Below are 17,952 nucleotides of genomic sequence, written 5' to 3'. Positions count from 1 at the left end.
GTAGGTTCTATGAAACATCGAGAAAAAAGTATCCTCCTTTCTGTCTCCATTCAATTTTCTCCAAATATCTATCATACTTAACTTTTCTAAATTATATTTACCTCCTTAATTTCTTTCTTATTTATTTTGTGGTCTGATTTATCTAGTTCTGAGAGACAAAGGTTGAGGATTAGTATAGTTTTGCTGTCTAGCTCTTCTTGCAGCTCTCTTAACTTCTTTAGAAATTTGGATGCTATACCCCTTGGTGCATATATGTTTACTATTGATATTACTTCATTACTTATGGTACCCTTTAGCAAGATGTGATTTCCTTCTTTATCTTGTTTAATTATATCTGTTTTTGCTTTTGCTTGAACTGAGATCAGAATTACTGCCCCATTTTTTTTTTTGCTTCAGCTAAAACATAATAAATTCTGCTCCAGCCTTTTACCTTTACTCTGTATATATCACTCTGCTTTAAATGTTTTTCTTAACATATTGTAGGATTTGGGGTTTTAATTGAGTGTGCTATCCACTCCTATTTTATGGGAGAATTCATTCCATTCACATTCACAGTTAAAATTATTAATTCAGTATTTCCTGCCATCTTATTTTGCCTGTTATGCTTTTCTCTTTACTTTTCCATTTTCCCTTCTCCTCAGTATTTTGTTTCTGACCACCCCTATCCTCAAACAGCCCTCCCTCTTTTACATTCCTCCCCATTTCTTATACCTTTCCCCTACTACTTCTGTTCTCTTTTCTATTAGCCTCCCTCTTTCCTTTCCCCTTTCCCCTCCTACTTCCCCATAGGGTGAGACAAGTTTCTCTGTGAAGCTAAATATGTCTGATATTCTCTCTTTGAGCCAAATATGATGAGAGTAAGATTCACACAAAGTTCGTCTCCCTCCTTTCTTTCACTCAATTGTAATAGGTCTTTTTTGCCTCTTCATGAGATATAATTTACACCATTTGCCTCCATTTCTCTCTTCTTCCAGTACAGTGCTCTTTCCGCTTCTAGTTTCTTTTTTATAATATTACAATAAAATCAAATTATGCTTACACCCTCTAAGTATACCCATAATGGAGATACAGTACTCAAGAGTTGAACATATCATCTTCCCCTGTAGGGATGTAAGCTTTTTAACTTTAAAAAAAAATATTTTTCCCTTACTTTTTGCCTTTTTGTGCTTCTCTTGCATTCTGTATTTGAAAATCAAATTTTCTGGTCAGCTCTGGTCTTTTCATAAGAAATAAATGAAATTCACCCATATCTTTGAATGTCCATTTTTCCCCCTAAAAGATAATGCTTAATTTTGCTGGATAGCTGATTCTTGGCTGAAATCCAAATTCCTTTATCTTTTGGAATATCAGATTCCAGCCCCTTCAGTCCTTTAAAGTGGAAGCTTCTAGGTCCTGGGTAATCCTGGCTGTGGCTCCTCGATATTTGAATTATTTCTTTCTGGTTGCTTGCAATATTTTCTCCTTGATCCAATCATTCTTAAATTTAGCTACAATATTCCTTGGAGTTTTCATTTTGGGGTCTCTTTCAGCAGATGATTGGTAGATTTTTTTCAATAACTATTTTACTTTTTGATTCTAGGATATCAGAGCAATTTTCCTTGATAATTTTATGAAAGATGGTGTCTAAGCTCTTTTTTTCATCAGGAATTCAAATGATTCTTTGAGTATCTCTCCTAAATCTATTTTCCAGGTCAGTTGTTTGTCCAGTGAGGTGTATTACATTTTCTTCTATTTTTTTCTTTTCTTTTCTTTCTTTTTTTTTTTTTTTTTGGTTTTGTTTGAATGATTGTTGCTGTCTCATTGAGTCATTCACTTCCATTTGTCCAATTCTAATTTTTTATCTATTATTTTCTTCAGTTAGTTTTTTTAGCTCCTTTTGAGTTTGGCCAATTGAATTTTTAAATTAGTTGTTTTGTTTAATATTTTTTTCCATTTTACAATTTTTTTTCAAGGAGTTGTTTTCTTTTTTCATTTTGTGAAATCTATATTGTAAGAAGTTATGTGCTTTTTCTATTTCATCATATCTATTTTGTAAGGAGTTTCCTTCAGATACTTTCTGTGTTTCCGTTTCCATATTCTCCTGCCGTGTTCTCATTTCCTTTCCCCATTTTTTCTTCTAACTCTTCTTTAAGATCCTTTTTGAATAATCCCAAGAGATTCATATGAGATCAGAATCAACTCAACTCATATATATCAACTCATATCTAGCCATGATCTGCCTTTAGTGTCTGAGAGTTTGAAATCTGTTCTTCTCTTTTTCCATAAAAGCTATCTATGGTCAGAGTTCTTTTTTTCTTTTTTGCTCATTTTTTAAAGGTTGAGGTCTGCTTTTAGGGCAAAGGGAAGATTGTCCCAAGTCAGTGCTGACTTCCTTCCAGTGTAGGGTGGGCATGGCCAGATCCTGCATTGTTCAGGGATTCAGAGGCTCATTATATGCTTTTTGTATTTGTGTTGGGTCTCTAACAGCTAATCTGCTGATCCACTGGCTTGTAACCAGGACCGAATAGCCAGTGCTGCTGTATTTTGACTAAGTGCCTCCTGGTAGATTCCCCAGCAAGGATACCACATCACCCTGGCTCCCTGCTCTGCACCTGCAGTTGGCCACCTCCCCCCCCCCCCCCCGCATGAAATAGACTTTTTCTGAAGTTCTTCCAAAATATCGTCTGCTGGAAATTTGTTACACTCTAAATGCATGTGGGTTCTGTCACTCCAAAATCAGTTCAGAGGCTTGATTTGGTATTGATCTTCAGATGCAAGGAAGAGCTCTGATAAAGATCAGGCTGCTCTCTGCCATCTTGACTCTACCTCATTTTATTTGATTATCAATGCTCAGTGGAATTGCTAAAAATTCCAAAAGGAAGTATCAGAGATCTTGTTATTTGCTGGGAGTACCTTCAAAAGAATGCCTTTTCCATACCAGAAAGATACAACAGAGAATGACGTTATTGGGAAAAAGCATAGCCATCTCTTAAAGATGAAAAGTAAATGTGATCTTCATAGCAACCTGTTTTGTATCCATCAAATTCATGTTATTCAAGTGTTGAACAATATGATTTAATTTGAATTGACAATGAGGAAAAACAAAATTATTGTTTGTGAGATAGAAGGCTCTGACCTACTGGAAAAAGAGAAGAAAATTAAAAGTCCAGGATCAGTTTTATGTCCAGCCCTTAGCCTGGCACATAGTAGGTGCTTAATAAATACTTATTGATTTGACTTATTTAATGCCTCCACACAACCCCCGAGTGCCTGATCTGTAAGTCTGCCTAGTGGGATCTTCTCCAGGAATCTGAAAAACATATGATCAACTTTGGAAACAGGTCACCCTGGCCCTCCCTTGTTGGTCTGTGAACCTACTGACAGTGATGAGAAACTTGCTGAGTGAGTGGTACAAACCATTCTGGGACAACCCAGCAGGCACAAACAAATTAGCTCATTTGAAGGATGCACACATGTTTTATCGAGCAAAAAACTAGCTCATTGGCAGATTTTATGGCAAGTAAGAGCACAAAGTGGTCTGCCTAATTTTATCAGACTTCTTTTTTATTGTCCATCTTTTATAAAACACTTTAGAACAGTTCTTGGCCCCCTGTCAATAGAGAATTCTTTTGAGGCTTGAGCTTTTATTGTTCTATTGTCCTTGACTTAAAGAGAGTGGTTTCAGAAAGTCTGAGTGTAATGTGCAAACAATCAACATTAATATTAAATCTGATTTTGCTGAGGGGAGTAAAAGGAAGAAATTGCATAATATGGAGAAAGTAGGCTTTTATAGAAACATTGAGTGGAAATATCAACAACCGTTTCATAGTTTTACCAGCCACACTTTAGAAATTAACAATTGGCTTGATAGATGAACCATAATTAGAATGCCATACTGTGCAAAACTAGATCACTGACAACAGTGAAATTTTCCCGGAAATTTTTTCCAATTGGATTTTCATTGACTGCAACTTCTAAGGGCAATACACATCATTAAGAGCACTATTTTTCCTTCAAAGGAAAAATACATCTCATTTTTGATTTGGAAGAGCTCTCAACATCAGTATTTGAAACCAGGTCCTCAGATCAGAGAGCCAATGTCCTTCGTTGTGTACTTGATGAACTTTGATTGTGTTTCTGGGATTGTACAAAATCTGATGAACGGTGTGTTGTACCCATAATTTTTGCCATCTCTTTCTAACATCTAGAGTTCTGTTTTCAGCTCTTAGTACCAGCTTTTAAGAAGAATATTGACATGGGGAGAAATCTCTAGAAGGGAGCAATTCTCTGAGCCTTCTCACCTGCATGAGGTCTCTGGGTCTCAGTTTCCGCATCTGTAAAATGAGGGATTCAAAACCCATGCCACCGAGGCCCACTTAGCCCTCAAGCTAGGATATGATAAGGTATCAGGGATAAGTCAATGTTGGGAGTGGGGTGAGAGAGCTCAGTGGTCATTTCCTAGCTGCCTCCAAGAAGGCCATGGAAAACATGGCCCAAAGCAGTGGGGTGAGAAATTACAAAAATAAAGGTTTAAGTTCACTGAAAAGAAACTTATATGTGGTACACTTCACTGATATTTATTGAATTGAAATCCTCACGATTAAGAAGACCCAAAAGTGAGATGGACTGCCTTACAATCTCCTGCTTGTCCCCTCAATTAAGGTCTATAAGTGAAGGCTAGGGACCATTTGTAGAAGACACTGGAGATACAGAATTTTCAGCCACTTATAACCTGGATGTCTTCCAGATTACCATCATATTGAATGTAATTATCATCATATTGAATGTAATCCAACCCTGCCCCATATCTCTGAGTGAGGCCATTGAATTTAAGGGACTGTTCTCAAAGATGTCACCAGTACAGAAAACTCGACATCACTTGTGCTGAGTAAGCTCCCAGTCTCATTGGAATATGCTTGGGTGGGGCCCTTTTGCACACCAGTCAAGTCCATTTCAACCAATGGAAAATTGTTCGGCTATTCTTTAATGAGCAAGGAACAAACTTTGAGCTTGCTATTTGATGGTGACCTGAAATGCTGCTGGCACATTTGAAAGTTGAAAATGAGAACTTCTGAATTTATCTGGTTCATCCACATAGGGGGCTGTTTCACATTTCCATTCATAGCTTACAGTTTTTGCTTCCCTGTGACACTTGGTAGCATTTGCCTTTGTTAGAACCTGGAAGCTAATTGGGATGACAGCTTTCAGCTGTCAGGAATAGGTTTTCAACATGATGGCCTCTCTGTTCAGTGTGTGATTATTTCAATGCTCCTAGGGGATCAGGGGCAAGCAGCCCTTCATCCAGGGTCTGGGCAAAGATCTGATACTGTTAATTGGACACACATGGTATGTGCCAGGTGCACTGAGGAGATAAGACAGGAGTTATGGGCTAAGGGGGTGAAGGAGCTGGTTTTATTCTACTCTATGCTTTTATTGGTCCCATGCACCCATGGCTTTCTTTGGTAGTTTCACGATTTCATCCTTCCTCTTAAACTCACTGAGTTGGCATTTTTAACTAGTTTTCCAGGCATCTTCTTGGGACGGGGCCCTCTCTTGGATATGGTATAAATATGTAAAGCATCTAAGATACCTAAATGTAATCATAACATGCATAGAAGGAAGACTGGTTACAGAGACCAAAATAATTTTCTGTGAATGGAAATTTATCTGTATTTAGAGAGGGTATCCCTCAATACCTGCAGGCTTCTACTTCAGCCCCTCCTATTCAAATCTGATCTATGAAAAGTCATGACAGAGTTGGTCTTGCTTGAATTGGGGTCTGATAGTGGCTGTTGACAATGAGTGTGTAATACTAGGATATGAAGGGAGCCCCTAAATGAACTCGTCACAGGACTCTTGGAATAACATCATTAAGGAAATGCATTGAAGTGAGGAAAGGAAAACCATAGGGAATAAAGGATGTGACAAGCCCTCACATTTACATGTAATTCTTCACTTCAAATTACTGGAATATTTGGTGTGGATCAAAAGTAGAAAAGAGCTTACTCTCCTCACAAGATCAACATTTGAAGTAGCTTATTCTTATTCATTTTTTCCTAATAGGTCATGGGGTATCCACTTTTTTGGGGTAACTATGAGGAAGTTTTTGAGGTTGACTTTCCAATCCACAAATTGGGGTCTGGTGCAACTCTACCTGATGAGGAAAGCTGGCAAAATCTCAGAGAACACTAAGATTCTCCATGAACAAGAAGGGAATGTGGCTTCCTCATTTCAACAAATGGACTTCATTGAAAAATTGCACATTGGTGTGTACTTGATACAGCTGTTGGGAAATGGACTTTTAACCAAATCAAAGAGAAATGGGCTTGTAGTCCAGACAGCTTTATTATTTAATATTAGAGTGATACTTCTTAGGCTGCTATCCGAATAAATGAATGAATGAATGACTTTTTATCTACCATGTCCTCTTAACAATTCATTGGGTGAATCACATTGGGAAATCAAATTATTTTAAATCTGTTCATTTCTGTTCTATTCAATTTAGAGCTTACCATGCTCCCTGATATTGTGCTAGGTAATATAGAAACAGAATTGAAATCAGTGATACAAAAACAAAACTGCTTCTTCCTCCAAGAGGCTTGCATTTTACTGAAGGTGGAACACAGAACACACACTGGAAAGCAAATGTGAAAAAGCTGCCGAATAAATACAAATTAATTTCCATTGTAAGGGGACATAACTGGAGAGATCAAGAAAGTCTTCACAGGGAGGATGAGACTGAATCTGATCTCTGCCTGAGAAAAACTAGATTCCAGAGGGGACATGAAGAAGAATTGCCCTCCAGGCCTAGGAGGCAGCAGTGTGTGCAAAGGCTGTTGATGTTCTGTGTAGGAAACAGCACTGTTGATGTATCTGAAATAGAGAGTATGTGAAGGAGAAAGTATGTGCCATCATCTCTAAAAGGCTGGAGTCCAATGGTGGGGGCCTGAAAGTGCCAACTGGGGCGTTGTATTGGCTCTTAGGCACACAGAGAGATGCTAAGGAGTAAAAGAATATAGACCTGCTCTCTGAGTTGTTGGAACTTCTACTGAAAGATTCTCTTTGGTCAATCAATTCCCCTGCAAAGAGAAGACGTGTCCCCGGATTGTGATGCACATGTTCATATTCATCCACACCATATTTGCTACAGATAAGGTACACTTGTGAAATCCATCAGGATGCCAAGAGCACCAGCAAGTTGCCAGGTGGGCCCACAACAGGTAAAATAAAGCCTGAGTTGAGATTTAGTTAAAGTCAAACAAAGGCATGAAGGAGAGGAAGAAGAAAAGGTTTTAGCCAGGAGGACATCTTGGTTTCTTCTAACAAACCATAACAGTAGCAGGTTTTCAATTTAAATGAAATAAACACACATACACACACAAATATATATATATGTCTTCTTCTGATACTTGTGAGCTGTGTAAAGAGAGCAGGAAGGATTGATGATCCTTAAAGCACCAATGGTAACACAATAAAAGGGATATCATTGTTAAATAATAATAAATATTAATAATAATAAACATAGCATCTAAAAAAAGAAATAGCTTAGCCCCTGAGCTTTGTGAAGAAGTTGCTATGTTCAGAATCCTGTGCTGATTCAGTGCAGAGATGAAGAAGGAATGGGATTCTACTCTTTTTTAATTAAAACTTTTAATTTTAAAATATATATGGATAATTTTCAACACTCACTCTTACAAAACCTTGTGTTTTATTTTTTTTTTCCTTCTCTTCCCCCACCCCCTCTCCTACAAAGCAAGTAACCTGATATATGTTAAATAGGCACCATTCTTCTATATGTATTTCCAGAAATCTCATGCCGCACAAGAAAGTTCAGATCAAAAAAGGAAATAAAATGAGAAAGAAAGCAAAAAGCAAGCAAACAAAAACAAAAAGCAAAAATATTATGTTGTGGTCCACATTCAGTTCCCACAGTCAGAGCTCTCTCTGGGTACAGATAGCTCTCGCCATCACAAGACCATTGGAACTGGCCTGAATCATCTCATGGTTGATGAGAGCCATGTTGGGCTTCTACTTTTAAAGGCCCACAGTCAATTAACAAAGACAAAACAAAAACACAAATCAGGGAAACCTTCATGTATTTGGAGAGAACAGAAATTCTCTGGTCATGCTCAGGAACAGCAGCCTAGAAGTGGACTTGGCCAATAGTAAGCACGTAATAAATACTTGCTAATTGTCTGAAGACCTGGCTTCAGATCTCAGCTTTGTCATTGTTTGCTGTGTCTTCCTGACCCAATTACTTCCCTTCTTTCCTTTGGTGCAATGATGTGACTTAATGAGATCATCTCCAAGGCCCTTTCATTACAAATGGCCAAGTCCACTTCCCAGAGTCCAGATTTCTCATGGTAAAATGAAGTGGAAGTTGGAACCTTCTCCAATAGGACAAACCCTTGTCTGAGTGAAACCTTACCCTTTTTTCAGCTTCTCTCCATGTTCTCTCCTAGATGTGGCTCTTGCCATGGAATAGCTGCTCAGTGCAGGGAGAAGGCGGAGGGGAGGGGGATGGGGGGGGAGAGGAGAGGTTGACTGGATGATTGACCAATTCACTAAGGACAGATTGCCTGACTCAAGTTTCTGACTACAAATTAACTGTCTGGGAAAGATTTCCTCAAATCTAATTAATTTCAGTGTAGTCTTAGGTCTATTCCTGAAGTAATTTAGATTCAAGAATCAAAGATTTAGAGCTGAAAAAAAGGATCTTTGAGACCATCAAGTAAAAGCCAACTCATATTACAGAGGAGGGAAGTGAGACACAGAGTGTACACTGCTTTCCCAGGAAGTATCCGAGATAGAATTTGAATCCAGTACTTCCCATGCCTTTTTTTTTTTTTTTAATCTAATGGCCAATCCTAAGGCTTTGCTAGAGCTGAATGCTTTGATGTCAACACTGTTCAGACTGGAAGTGCCTTATCCATGTGAGCACTTGTTCATGTATATGGTTTGTTTGCCTGCACACGGGTCTTGTGGGAGCATCTGGGGCTCTGTACGTATCTCCTTTCGTGATCAATATGCAGCTTTGAAACAATGTGATTTCTCCCCCTTTTAACGGAACCATTGCCATCTGCCAATGAAGGTAGAGTGACGTCCCTTCTATGGGGCACTTGCCTTTATTTCTGTGGGTGCAGACAAAGCTTCAGATATTTAAGGTAGACGCACAACATGGATATAGAACAATAAAAGCCCAGACTGGATAATTTGCAAGGTTGTCAAATAAATTCAAGTTTCTTTTAAAGTGACTGAGGAAGAGGGCATCTATCCAATAGGAGGAGCATTTATTAAGCGCTTACTATGTACAAGGGGCCACTCTAGTGATCTGAAGACATAAAGCAAACAGTTCCTGCCCTCATGGATGAGCAGGGATGGCCAACAAATCTAAAGCATGTATGAAAAAATCTAAGAAGTAGATGGAGAGGACAGGTGTGTGCTGGGGTAGGGGTGAGACAGAAATGCAATGGGGGGGAAGCCTCCTGCAGAAGGAGGAGCATCCCTGGGGTGCATTTTGAAGGAAGCAGAGTAGAGGAGGTCAAACATTCCAGGTGTAGCCAGGGGACGGCCATTAATCGTGGAAAAGTAACCTGGAGCAGACCAGGAAAGGCTTCCAGGGACAGGCTGGGATTTTATATTCAAGGCAATAGGAGCCATAGAAGGTTTTCATTTGGGGGAGAACATGATCAGATGACATAGTCAGGATTGTTCTTTATGGTACTAGTTGATAGTACTGTTGATGGACCAGGCTTTGACTCAGGTCCTCTTTAGGGTACGGAACTGAAATTATTGTCTCTGAAGAATGAGGGAAAAACTGACAAATGTTTCTGCACCAAAAGAAAGGATTTTATAGCAGGAGAGTCAGTTTGAGATTCAGGGATAAACTCCAGGCCGGCCTGCTGTTCCCCACATGAGAATCTCCTCCAGGAGGCTGCTTCTTCATCCACTCTATATGGCTGTCCTTGGCCCATGGAGACGAGATGCAAGGGCTGGAGGACGGACCCCACCGATTCCTTTCAAGTTTTCCTGTGATCAGCTCAGCTCTTGCTTGTGGGTGGAAAGCCCAAGCTGAATGTGCTCCAGACTCATGTTGTGAGTTCCCAAAGGGCAATTAGAAAGTAGATTTTATGCCAGACATCTTTTTAAATTTTTCTTTGAAAATCTTTAACCTATGCAATGTTTGAGGGTAAAAGAGACTTTCTGGCATGCATCAGGGAAAAGGGCTGCTGCTGCTATGCGCCCTCGGCTCCTTGACTAACACTAGCTGGTGAGCCTTCAGCCAGGCACTTAGTCTCCAGAGGCCACATCTGTACTTAGCACTTAAGGGCAGCAACCCTCACCCCAGTACCTCCTGTAGCATCCCGCACATATAGGGGCTTGGAAGCAGGGTCAAATCCAGGGTCAGGAGAGATGTGCATCCTGGATACTGAGCTGGAAGAGATCGGAGAAGCATTCAGGAGAGGAAACCGAGACCTTTGACAGATCACTCAAGTCTTGATAGCTGAAACAGAACTTTCTGGTGCTATCTGGTGCAGGCTGATGGGCAGGCGGATGGGCATCCTTCCTCCAACCCTTGCTGGCTGTTGGGCCAAGGTCAATCAGTCAGTGAATCGTATTTGATCAGCTCCAGTGGTGTACCAGAGGCTGGACCTGGAAACCAGAAAGACTTCCTGGCCTCCTGTAGCTTTCCACATCAATGCATGTCACTGTATGCAATATATGTGCAGCATAAATATGAGGTACTTCCATGCATCAGCTGGCAGGGTAAGAAGTAGCCTCAGGAAAGGCGGGCACATTCAGATTGAGTTCTGAAAGAAGTGAGGGATTCTGGGAGATGGTGGATAACCTTGTAATGACTGGGAGATGACCGATGGAATCTTGTGTGAGGAACAACTCTAAGGACAATGCCATGGAGGGCATGAAAGGGAGTTGTTCATAAAGGGGTTTAAGGACTAGATGGAGGAGTATGCATCTGATCTTAGAAGTTACAGGGATGAAAGTGACCTTGACCGGTGACTAAGGCTCAGTTTCCATGTCTGCACAATGGAGGCAGTAATACATCAGGCTCTTAGCCCATCAGGTAGTTATGAGACCACATGGAATGATGTATGGAGAATTTTTTGTGACACCTCCGGACCTTACCATTATCTCATCTCATTGCATGTTATTAGCAACTCTGCGACTCTTTGTCAAACTGAAGTGAATTAGAACAAAGCTGATCCCCAGAAAAATTGCATCCATCCTTTAGTTAAATGTTCCCCTTCCTGCACAGCCTGCACTTCATTAGTGGCTGATCCACAGAGTGGGTTTGGGGAGGTCGGTTGGTTATTTTGCAGGCAGAATGTGCAGAATTACGTGTGCTATTATCAAGCCCTGGTTAATACCGGGTAAACACTTTAATTTTTGGCAGCATCCACAGGACGTGGCCGTTCTTCCCCAAAGCCTTAATTGCATAAAAAATAAATGAATAAATAAAAGTAATGTGCTAAGAGAAATTAACTGCCCAGAAGAGGAACATGCCTGAAGGAGCCGAGGGGCTCACCAGGGGCCATTATCTCTGCCAATGTCTGAAATGGACTTGGTGGGTGGAAGCCAGAAGTGATAGATTTTCAATGTGGCTAATCTCTAATGCCCTTTACGAGCAAAGATCTTGTAATTATCCAACATAAAAATACAAGAATAAAGGCAAATGCATTTATAATCACAAAAGAACAAGATAAAATGTAGCATCTTTATTGCACGTGCCCTCTCCCTGATGTCCTAATCTATGCATAATGGAGAGCCTTCCAGACGGTCTCATCCCAGGGTGTCCCATACAGGAGAAAACTTGCTCTCTGACCACTGGGCAGTACTATCTGAACTTTGTCAGGGCCCAGTGAGAAAGAGAGAACTTCTGCTAACGTGTGTCTTGTTTTACAGGTCCCTGGGGCCGATGCATGGGAGACGAATGTGGTCCGGGTGGCATTCAGACCAGAGCAGTCTGGTGTGCTCATGCAGAAGGCTGGACAACACTGCATACAAACTGCAAGCAGACGGAGAAACCAGACACCCAGCAGGAGTGTTTCAAAGTCTGTGACTGGCACAAAGAACTGTATGACTGGCACCTGGGGAGCTGGAACCAGTGCCAGCCGGTCATGTCCAAGAGTCTGGTGAAGCCAGCAGAATGCACCAAGGGGGAGGAGGGCATCCAGACCAGGGAGATCGCCTGTCTCCAGAAGGCTGACAGCCTCAGTGCCGACGACAGCATCTGTGAGTACTTCGAGCCCAAACCCCTCTTGGAGCAAGCCTGCCTCATCCCTTGTCCACAGGACTGCATCGTGTCGGACTTCTCACCCTGGTCCGAGTGCTCCAAGACGTGCGGGAGCGGGCTGCAGCACCGCACGCGGCACGTGGTGGCCCCCCCACAGTACGGCGGCTCGGCCTGCCCCAACCTGACGGAGTTTCAGATCTGCCAGTCCAGTCCTTGTGAGGCAGAGGAGAGCCTCTACAGCCTAAACGTGGGGCCCTGGAGCGCCTGCTCAATGCCTCACACGAGGCAGATAAGGCAGGCGAGGAAGCGAGGGAAGAACAAAGAGCGGGAGAAGGACCGAGAGAAAGGAGTGAAGGATCCCGATGCGCGAGAACTCATCAAGAAAAAGAGGAACCGAAACAGACAGAACAGACAAGAAAACAAACACTGGGACATCCAAATCGGCTATCAGACCAGGGACGTTGTATGTACGCACAAGAACAGCACAATCACTGACTTCAGGTAATGTCTTTGTTAATCTGTCCATTGGATTAACCCCATTGGCAGGCCAGTCAGGGCTCTCGTGTGAACCACAGAGGGCTGGGAAAAGGCTTCATGGGAAAGACCTGTGATCCAAAGAGGCACTGGTCCTAGAGTGGGTCTAGAGTCTCTGCCTCATCCAGCAGGGTTGGCCTGCTCCCCCTCCCCCCAGGATTCTGGGGAATGTTATAGGTATCCTTGGTCTCGGTGATGTGAGATAACTTAATTGGCCCCTGACCCACGCAAGACTGGCCTTCTACCTTTTGTTTCCTGTCTCCCTCATTGTCCCGACTGGGTCCCTAGTCATGGGAGTTCTGGGTCAGTCTTTGTGACCTCAACCTAAGTCTAGTCCTTCTTTTGATCTCTTCATACTAAGTCTATGTTCAGCACAGACAGCAATCCCTGAGGCAATAAGGAAAAAATGGACTTTTATTTCTGTCAATAAAAAGCGTTGCTGTGACTAAGTAACAGGACGTGTGCCAATTAAGAAAGAGAAGCAATGTACTGTCTGCACCACATTGATATACATTTCTAATATATAGTGCTGAGAACTCAGAGTGAGCAGACACTTATTATCAAGTAATCCAGGGTGGAGTTTGGCCTTTTCTGTCCTGGTTCTTTTTTCTTTCTTGTTTAAAATAGTATTTTTTTTCCAAATACATATAGATAATTTTCAATATTAATTTTTTCCTCTTTAACTTTTTATTCTTTTCCTTTTTTATTTTTAAACGATAGTTTTGCATTTTCAAAATAAATGCAGAGACAGTTTACAACATTTATCCCTGAAAAAGCCATGTTTTAAATCTTTCTCCTTCCCTTCCTCTCCCCCTCCCCCCTAGACAACAAATAATCCAATATAGGTTAAATATTTGCAATTCTTCCATACATATTTCCACAATTACCTTGTTGAACAAGAAAAATTAGATCAAAAAGGAAAAAAGAGAAAAAAGAAAAAAGTAAACAAACAACAACAGGTGAAAATACTATGTTGTGATGCACATTCAGGCCCCCTGGACTGTTTCTGGATGCAGATGGCTCTCTCCATCACAAATCTATTGGAATTTGGCCTGGATCTTTCCAAATCCTGCTTCTGGTCCTTCCTATCTTAGGGATGTTATTGGATAAGTCACATAATAGTAGCTAACATTTATATGGTGTTTTATTATTCAGTTGTGTCCAGCTCTTCAAGACCCCATTTGGCAAAGATACTGAAAAGGTTTGCCATTTCCTCCTCCAGTTCATTTTCTAGATGAGGAAACTGAGGCAGACACAGTTATAGGTCTGTGACCAGGGTCATACAGCTACTAAGCCAGATTGGGACACAGGGCTTCCTAAATCCAGTTCCAATGCCCTATTCACTGCACCACCCGGCTGTTTCTCACATAACCACTTTCTGCTTCAGTTTTCTCATCTGTAAAGTGAAGTGTCTGGACTGCAAGATCTATAGGGATTTTTCTAGTTTTAAACCTATGATGTTACAAACATAAATGCTTTTTGTGTTCAGTTCTACCATTGCCTGGGTTTAGCTTCCATATAACTGAATTCGCATCGGCCTCTCCTTCCCCAATCTGAAGTGCGGGGGAGTTCTGAAGGAAGCAGCTCCACAGGTTTATGACTTGGGCCCCTTCAAAGGAGGGAGCTGCTGAAATCCCTTTAGTGTTAGAACTTAAAATGAAAAAGCTCATCTCATGCAGTTAACGTCCCAATGCCCACACACAAGTGAGCTGTATGTAGGGCTCGGCGTTTCCAAATTACCCTATAAACAGAGTTTGCTCTAAACTCAAGTCTAGGGAGATATCAAAGGAGAGATTTCTTATTTCTTTTATTGAAGGAAATAACCAGCTCCAAAAAGGGGAGCTGCACAAATGCACGTTAACCCTTTGCAGCCCAGCTCCCATCTCTGTTTCTGGATGTCAGTTCTTGTCACTCCCCCTCCTCCATTCCTCACTGCAGCCCAAGTGGCCCCTCACCGTCCCTTGTACACAACATTGCAGCATCTCTCCCCTCCGTGCCATTGCCCAGGCTGCCATGCCCATGAAGCTTCTCTCTTTGGGCACTCAGTGAGAGAGCTCGAGACAGGCTCACAGGTATCTCTAAAACAATTGTTCTCGGGTTCCCTTTGGACCTTCCCTTTCCTTCACAGTCCATTCTTTTAGAAGAGATGCTCAACCAGAATGTAACAAAAATTAGTTGGTCTTAATTTGGAGATAGAATTCCTTATACAAGTACTGACAGCAAAAAATAAGATTTGAAGAGTGGGAAACTTCCAAGCATGATGATTTTGAGGGAGGAGAGAAAATGAGGAAAAAGCAGGATTTTGCCACATCCCACAGTGCATCTGGATGTGGAGAAAGCCTTGGGTGGGCAGGACACCCCTTGCATAAGTCAGTGAGCCAGACAAGACTGCTCATGATTGTGTTCATTGTTGGGGGCAGGGGGCAGCAGCTCCTTATTTGCTATCGGTACCTCACAGGTGTCACGCTATTCTGTCACCTTCTCCTCTGGGTACAGACAAAAATCCCTGGGCTCCTCATGTCTTATGAGGCTGCTGTCAGTCTTCTGTGATCTTTCAGTGCCTTTATCCAGCCTGGAAAACTTTACTTCCCATCAGCGCCTTTCCCAAAGGAGGCTACATCTGGAAAGTAATCTTTCCTATTATAATGATTTTCTTCCTTTAAAATATAGTCTAGGGATCATTTCCTATGAGAAGCCTTTCCTGAACTCTCTAGTTGTTACTGATTTCTTGACCTCTCAAAAGTCTCATGTTCACTACTCATATCTATTTACATGATAACAAGTGTGATGTAATGGATGGGAAGTCAGCCTCAGAGACAGGAACTTAGAAACAAGAAGACCAGTTCAAATTCTGCTTTAGAAAGTTAATGGCTGTGTGATCCTGAGCAAGTCACTTAACCTGGATTTAAGGCTTACCTCTGATCTGCACTAGCTCTGTGACCCTGGACAAGTCACTTAAACATAAAAGGTCATCCAATGCAAGATTATGAGCATGTAACTATCCTACAGACAGTCAGTGGTCTGATTAGTTCTCTAAGTAGCTCTAGGAGATTATATAAAATGCAGAGAAGAGATGATCCATTTTGTCAAAGAGAATTTCTTTCCCAGGGAATTCCCTAGACCAATCATGAGGGCACTTTCCGGTCCCAATTAGTGTTTAGGTTACACCCTTCAGTAGGATGGAAGCTCATGGGGGATGGGGAAAGTGGCAAGGACTCGGTTTCCTTTCCGTGCTTATATCCTCTGCCCTGTTTCCGAAGGGAGAGAGTCTCCCTTCACTTTCTGTGGACATTAGGTGAGAGAGCTCAATAAAGGCTCGCAGGTATATCTTCACCATCTCACAAGTTCAAAGCCTCACAATTACTGAAGAGTCGGCCCTCTCCCTAGGGCTTCACATCGGATCAGTTTTGAAGTCTTGTTAATTCTGCCTCTACAACTGCATCCTCATCTCACCTATCAGATTCTTTCTTTGCCACTGCCTCTAAGAAGCCTCCCCTGATGGCCCCTGACAAATGAGTTCTAGATCTCCCCAAATGCTCTGATGGCCCCTGACAAATGAGTTCTAGATCTCCCAAAATGCTCTGAGAGCACTGGTCTGTATCTCCTTGCCCTGGCCTCCATCATGCAGAAACTGCTTAGGAAGCACTTGCCTGAGTGCCACAGAGCAAGGGGGACTCCTTGAGCACCAGAAGCATGTTGGTTTTATGTTTGCATGCCTGGCCCCCAGCATAGGGCCTGTTATATGGAACTCACTAAAAATATGGCTTTTCTCCTAGTTACCGTTTGTCCCATGGATAATCTCCTACTTCACACTGTGCCTCTGTTCTAGAGAATGGTTCTTAGGGCATTTGCAATGTGAGGTGTTTTTTTTTGTTGTTGTTGTTGTTTGTTTGTTTGTTTTTGCTTTGTGGTTTTCTTCTTTCATTTCTTTCTTCTTTCCTTTCCTCCTCTGCTCCCTTCTTTCTTTATTTTTTGTTCTCCCTTTCTCTTTTTCTTTCTATATTTCCTCCCTCTCATCTCTCTCCTTTCTTCCTTTCTTCCTTTCATTCTTTTTCCCTTTTTCTCTTTTTCTCTTTCCTTTCTTTCACTCTCCTTTCCTCCTTTCTTTATTTCCTTCCTTCCTTTCTTCATTTTTTCCTTCCTCCTTTTCTTTTCTTCCTAATTTTATCTCTTTCCTTCTTGCTTCTGAAAGATTTAATTCCTGCTGTTTGAGCCAGTATGCTCTGTTCCTTCCCAGCTCCTACACGACACAATTTCTCCTCTGTTTCTTTTCTCTCCTCATTGGTTGCTCCATTTCTTGCCATCCTCATCCTGCTTCCTGCAGAGCTGAGCGTGTTTCTGGGCTATCTTCATAGGAAGTCTGTCTCCATCTCTTTGGTTCTTTCCTAACCGCCCTTGTTCCCAGGACAAGCTCCAAGAAATCTCCTCCCCACCAGATATAACAGGTGATTGCACATTATGCCAGCTTAGGTTCTGTCGATAGAGTCTACCAACCCCCTGCTGCTGCCTCTGGGTGAAAACTGCAGCCACCAGCTTGACTTGGCCCATTTCATGTAACTTTTACTGTTCAATTAAAATCTGTAATTAGAAGATTTTAGTTGTCCTAAGTTAACTAATGTATTAAATATCCCACAGATCATTTGGCACAGACACCTACCAACCATTAGCATCTGCAATCCTATTGTGACGGGGCCTTGTTCTTCCTCCTTATGATACATGCTTGCAAACACATGCACATGTGTCTACACAGACATGTTTCCTCTAATGCCTTTATCTATTTAATAGAATATTTCAAAAAGCAAGTCTTCCCTTATCATATGTAAAATAGACCCCCTTGTATACTTCAAAAACACAAGAGTATATTGGCCTGATTTTAATGCATTAATATGATGATTATGTTTATTATGTTTTTGCACTGAATGGATTGAATGTCTCCTTTGGGGGAATCAAAGGGTTGGAAGTAGATACCGGCTGGAAAGTAGAGAGAGGTCCCCAATATGGAGGTCTTTCTCAATCAATGGCATTTTATTTATATTAATTCTTGCTCCGATGAGATAATATGTTAAAAAAAAAAACAGAGAAAGAAGAGAGACAGAGGGAGACAAAGAAAGAGACAGAGACCACCAAGATACACGTAGAGAGACAGAGAGACAGAGATAGAGAAAGGGAAGGAAGGAAGGAAGGAA

At 41.6% G+C, this 17,952-nt stretch overlaps 1 protein-coding gene across 1 annotated transcript in view; it reads left to right on the top strand.

Annotated features, from left to right (window-relative positions):
- Positions 1–17,952, top strand: part of THSD7A (thrombospondin type 1 domain containing 7A) — a 300,913-nt gene that overhangs the window by 105,238 nt on the left and 177,723 nt on the right. The window contains exon 2 of the mRNA XM_052000672.1: positions 11,902–12,733. Within this exon, the coding sequence (XP_051856632.1) occupies positions 11,902–12,733 (832 nt within the window). The remainder of the gene's footprint in view (positions 1–11,901; positions 12,734–17,952) is intronic.

This window comes from Antechinus flavipes, chromosome 5, assembly GCF_016432865.1.
Source record: "Antechinus flavipes isolate AdamAnt ecotype Samford, QLD, Australia chromosome 5, AdamAnt_v2, whole genome shotgun sequence".
Taxonomy (NCBI): Eukaryota; Metazoa; Chordata; class Mammalia; order Dasyuromorphia; family Dasyuridae; genus Antechinus; species Antechinus flavipes.
This window is presented reverse-complemented; position numbering and strand designations above follow the sequence as displayed.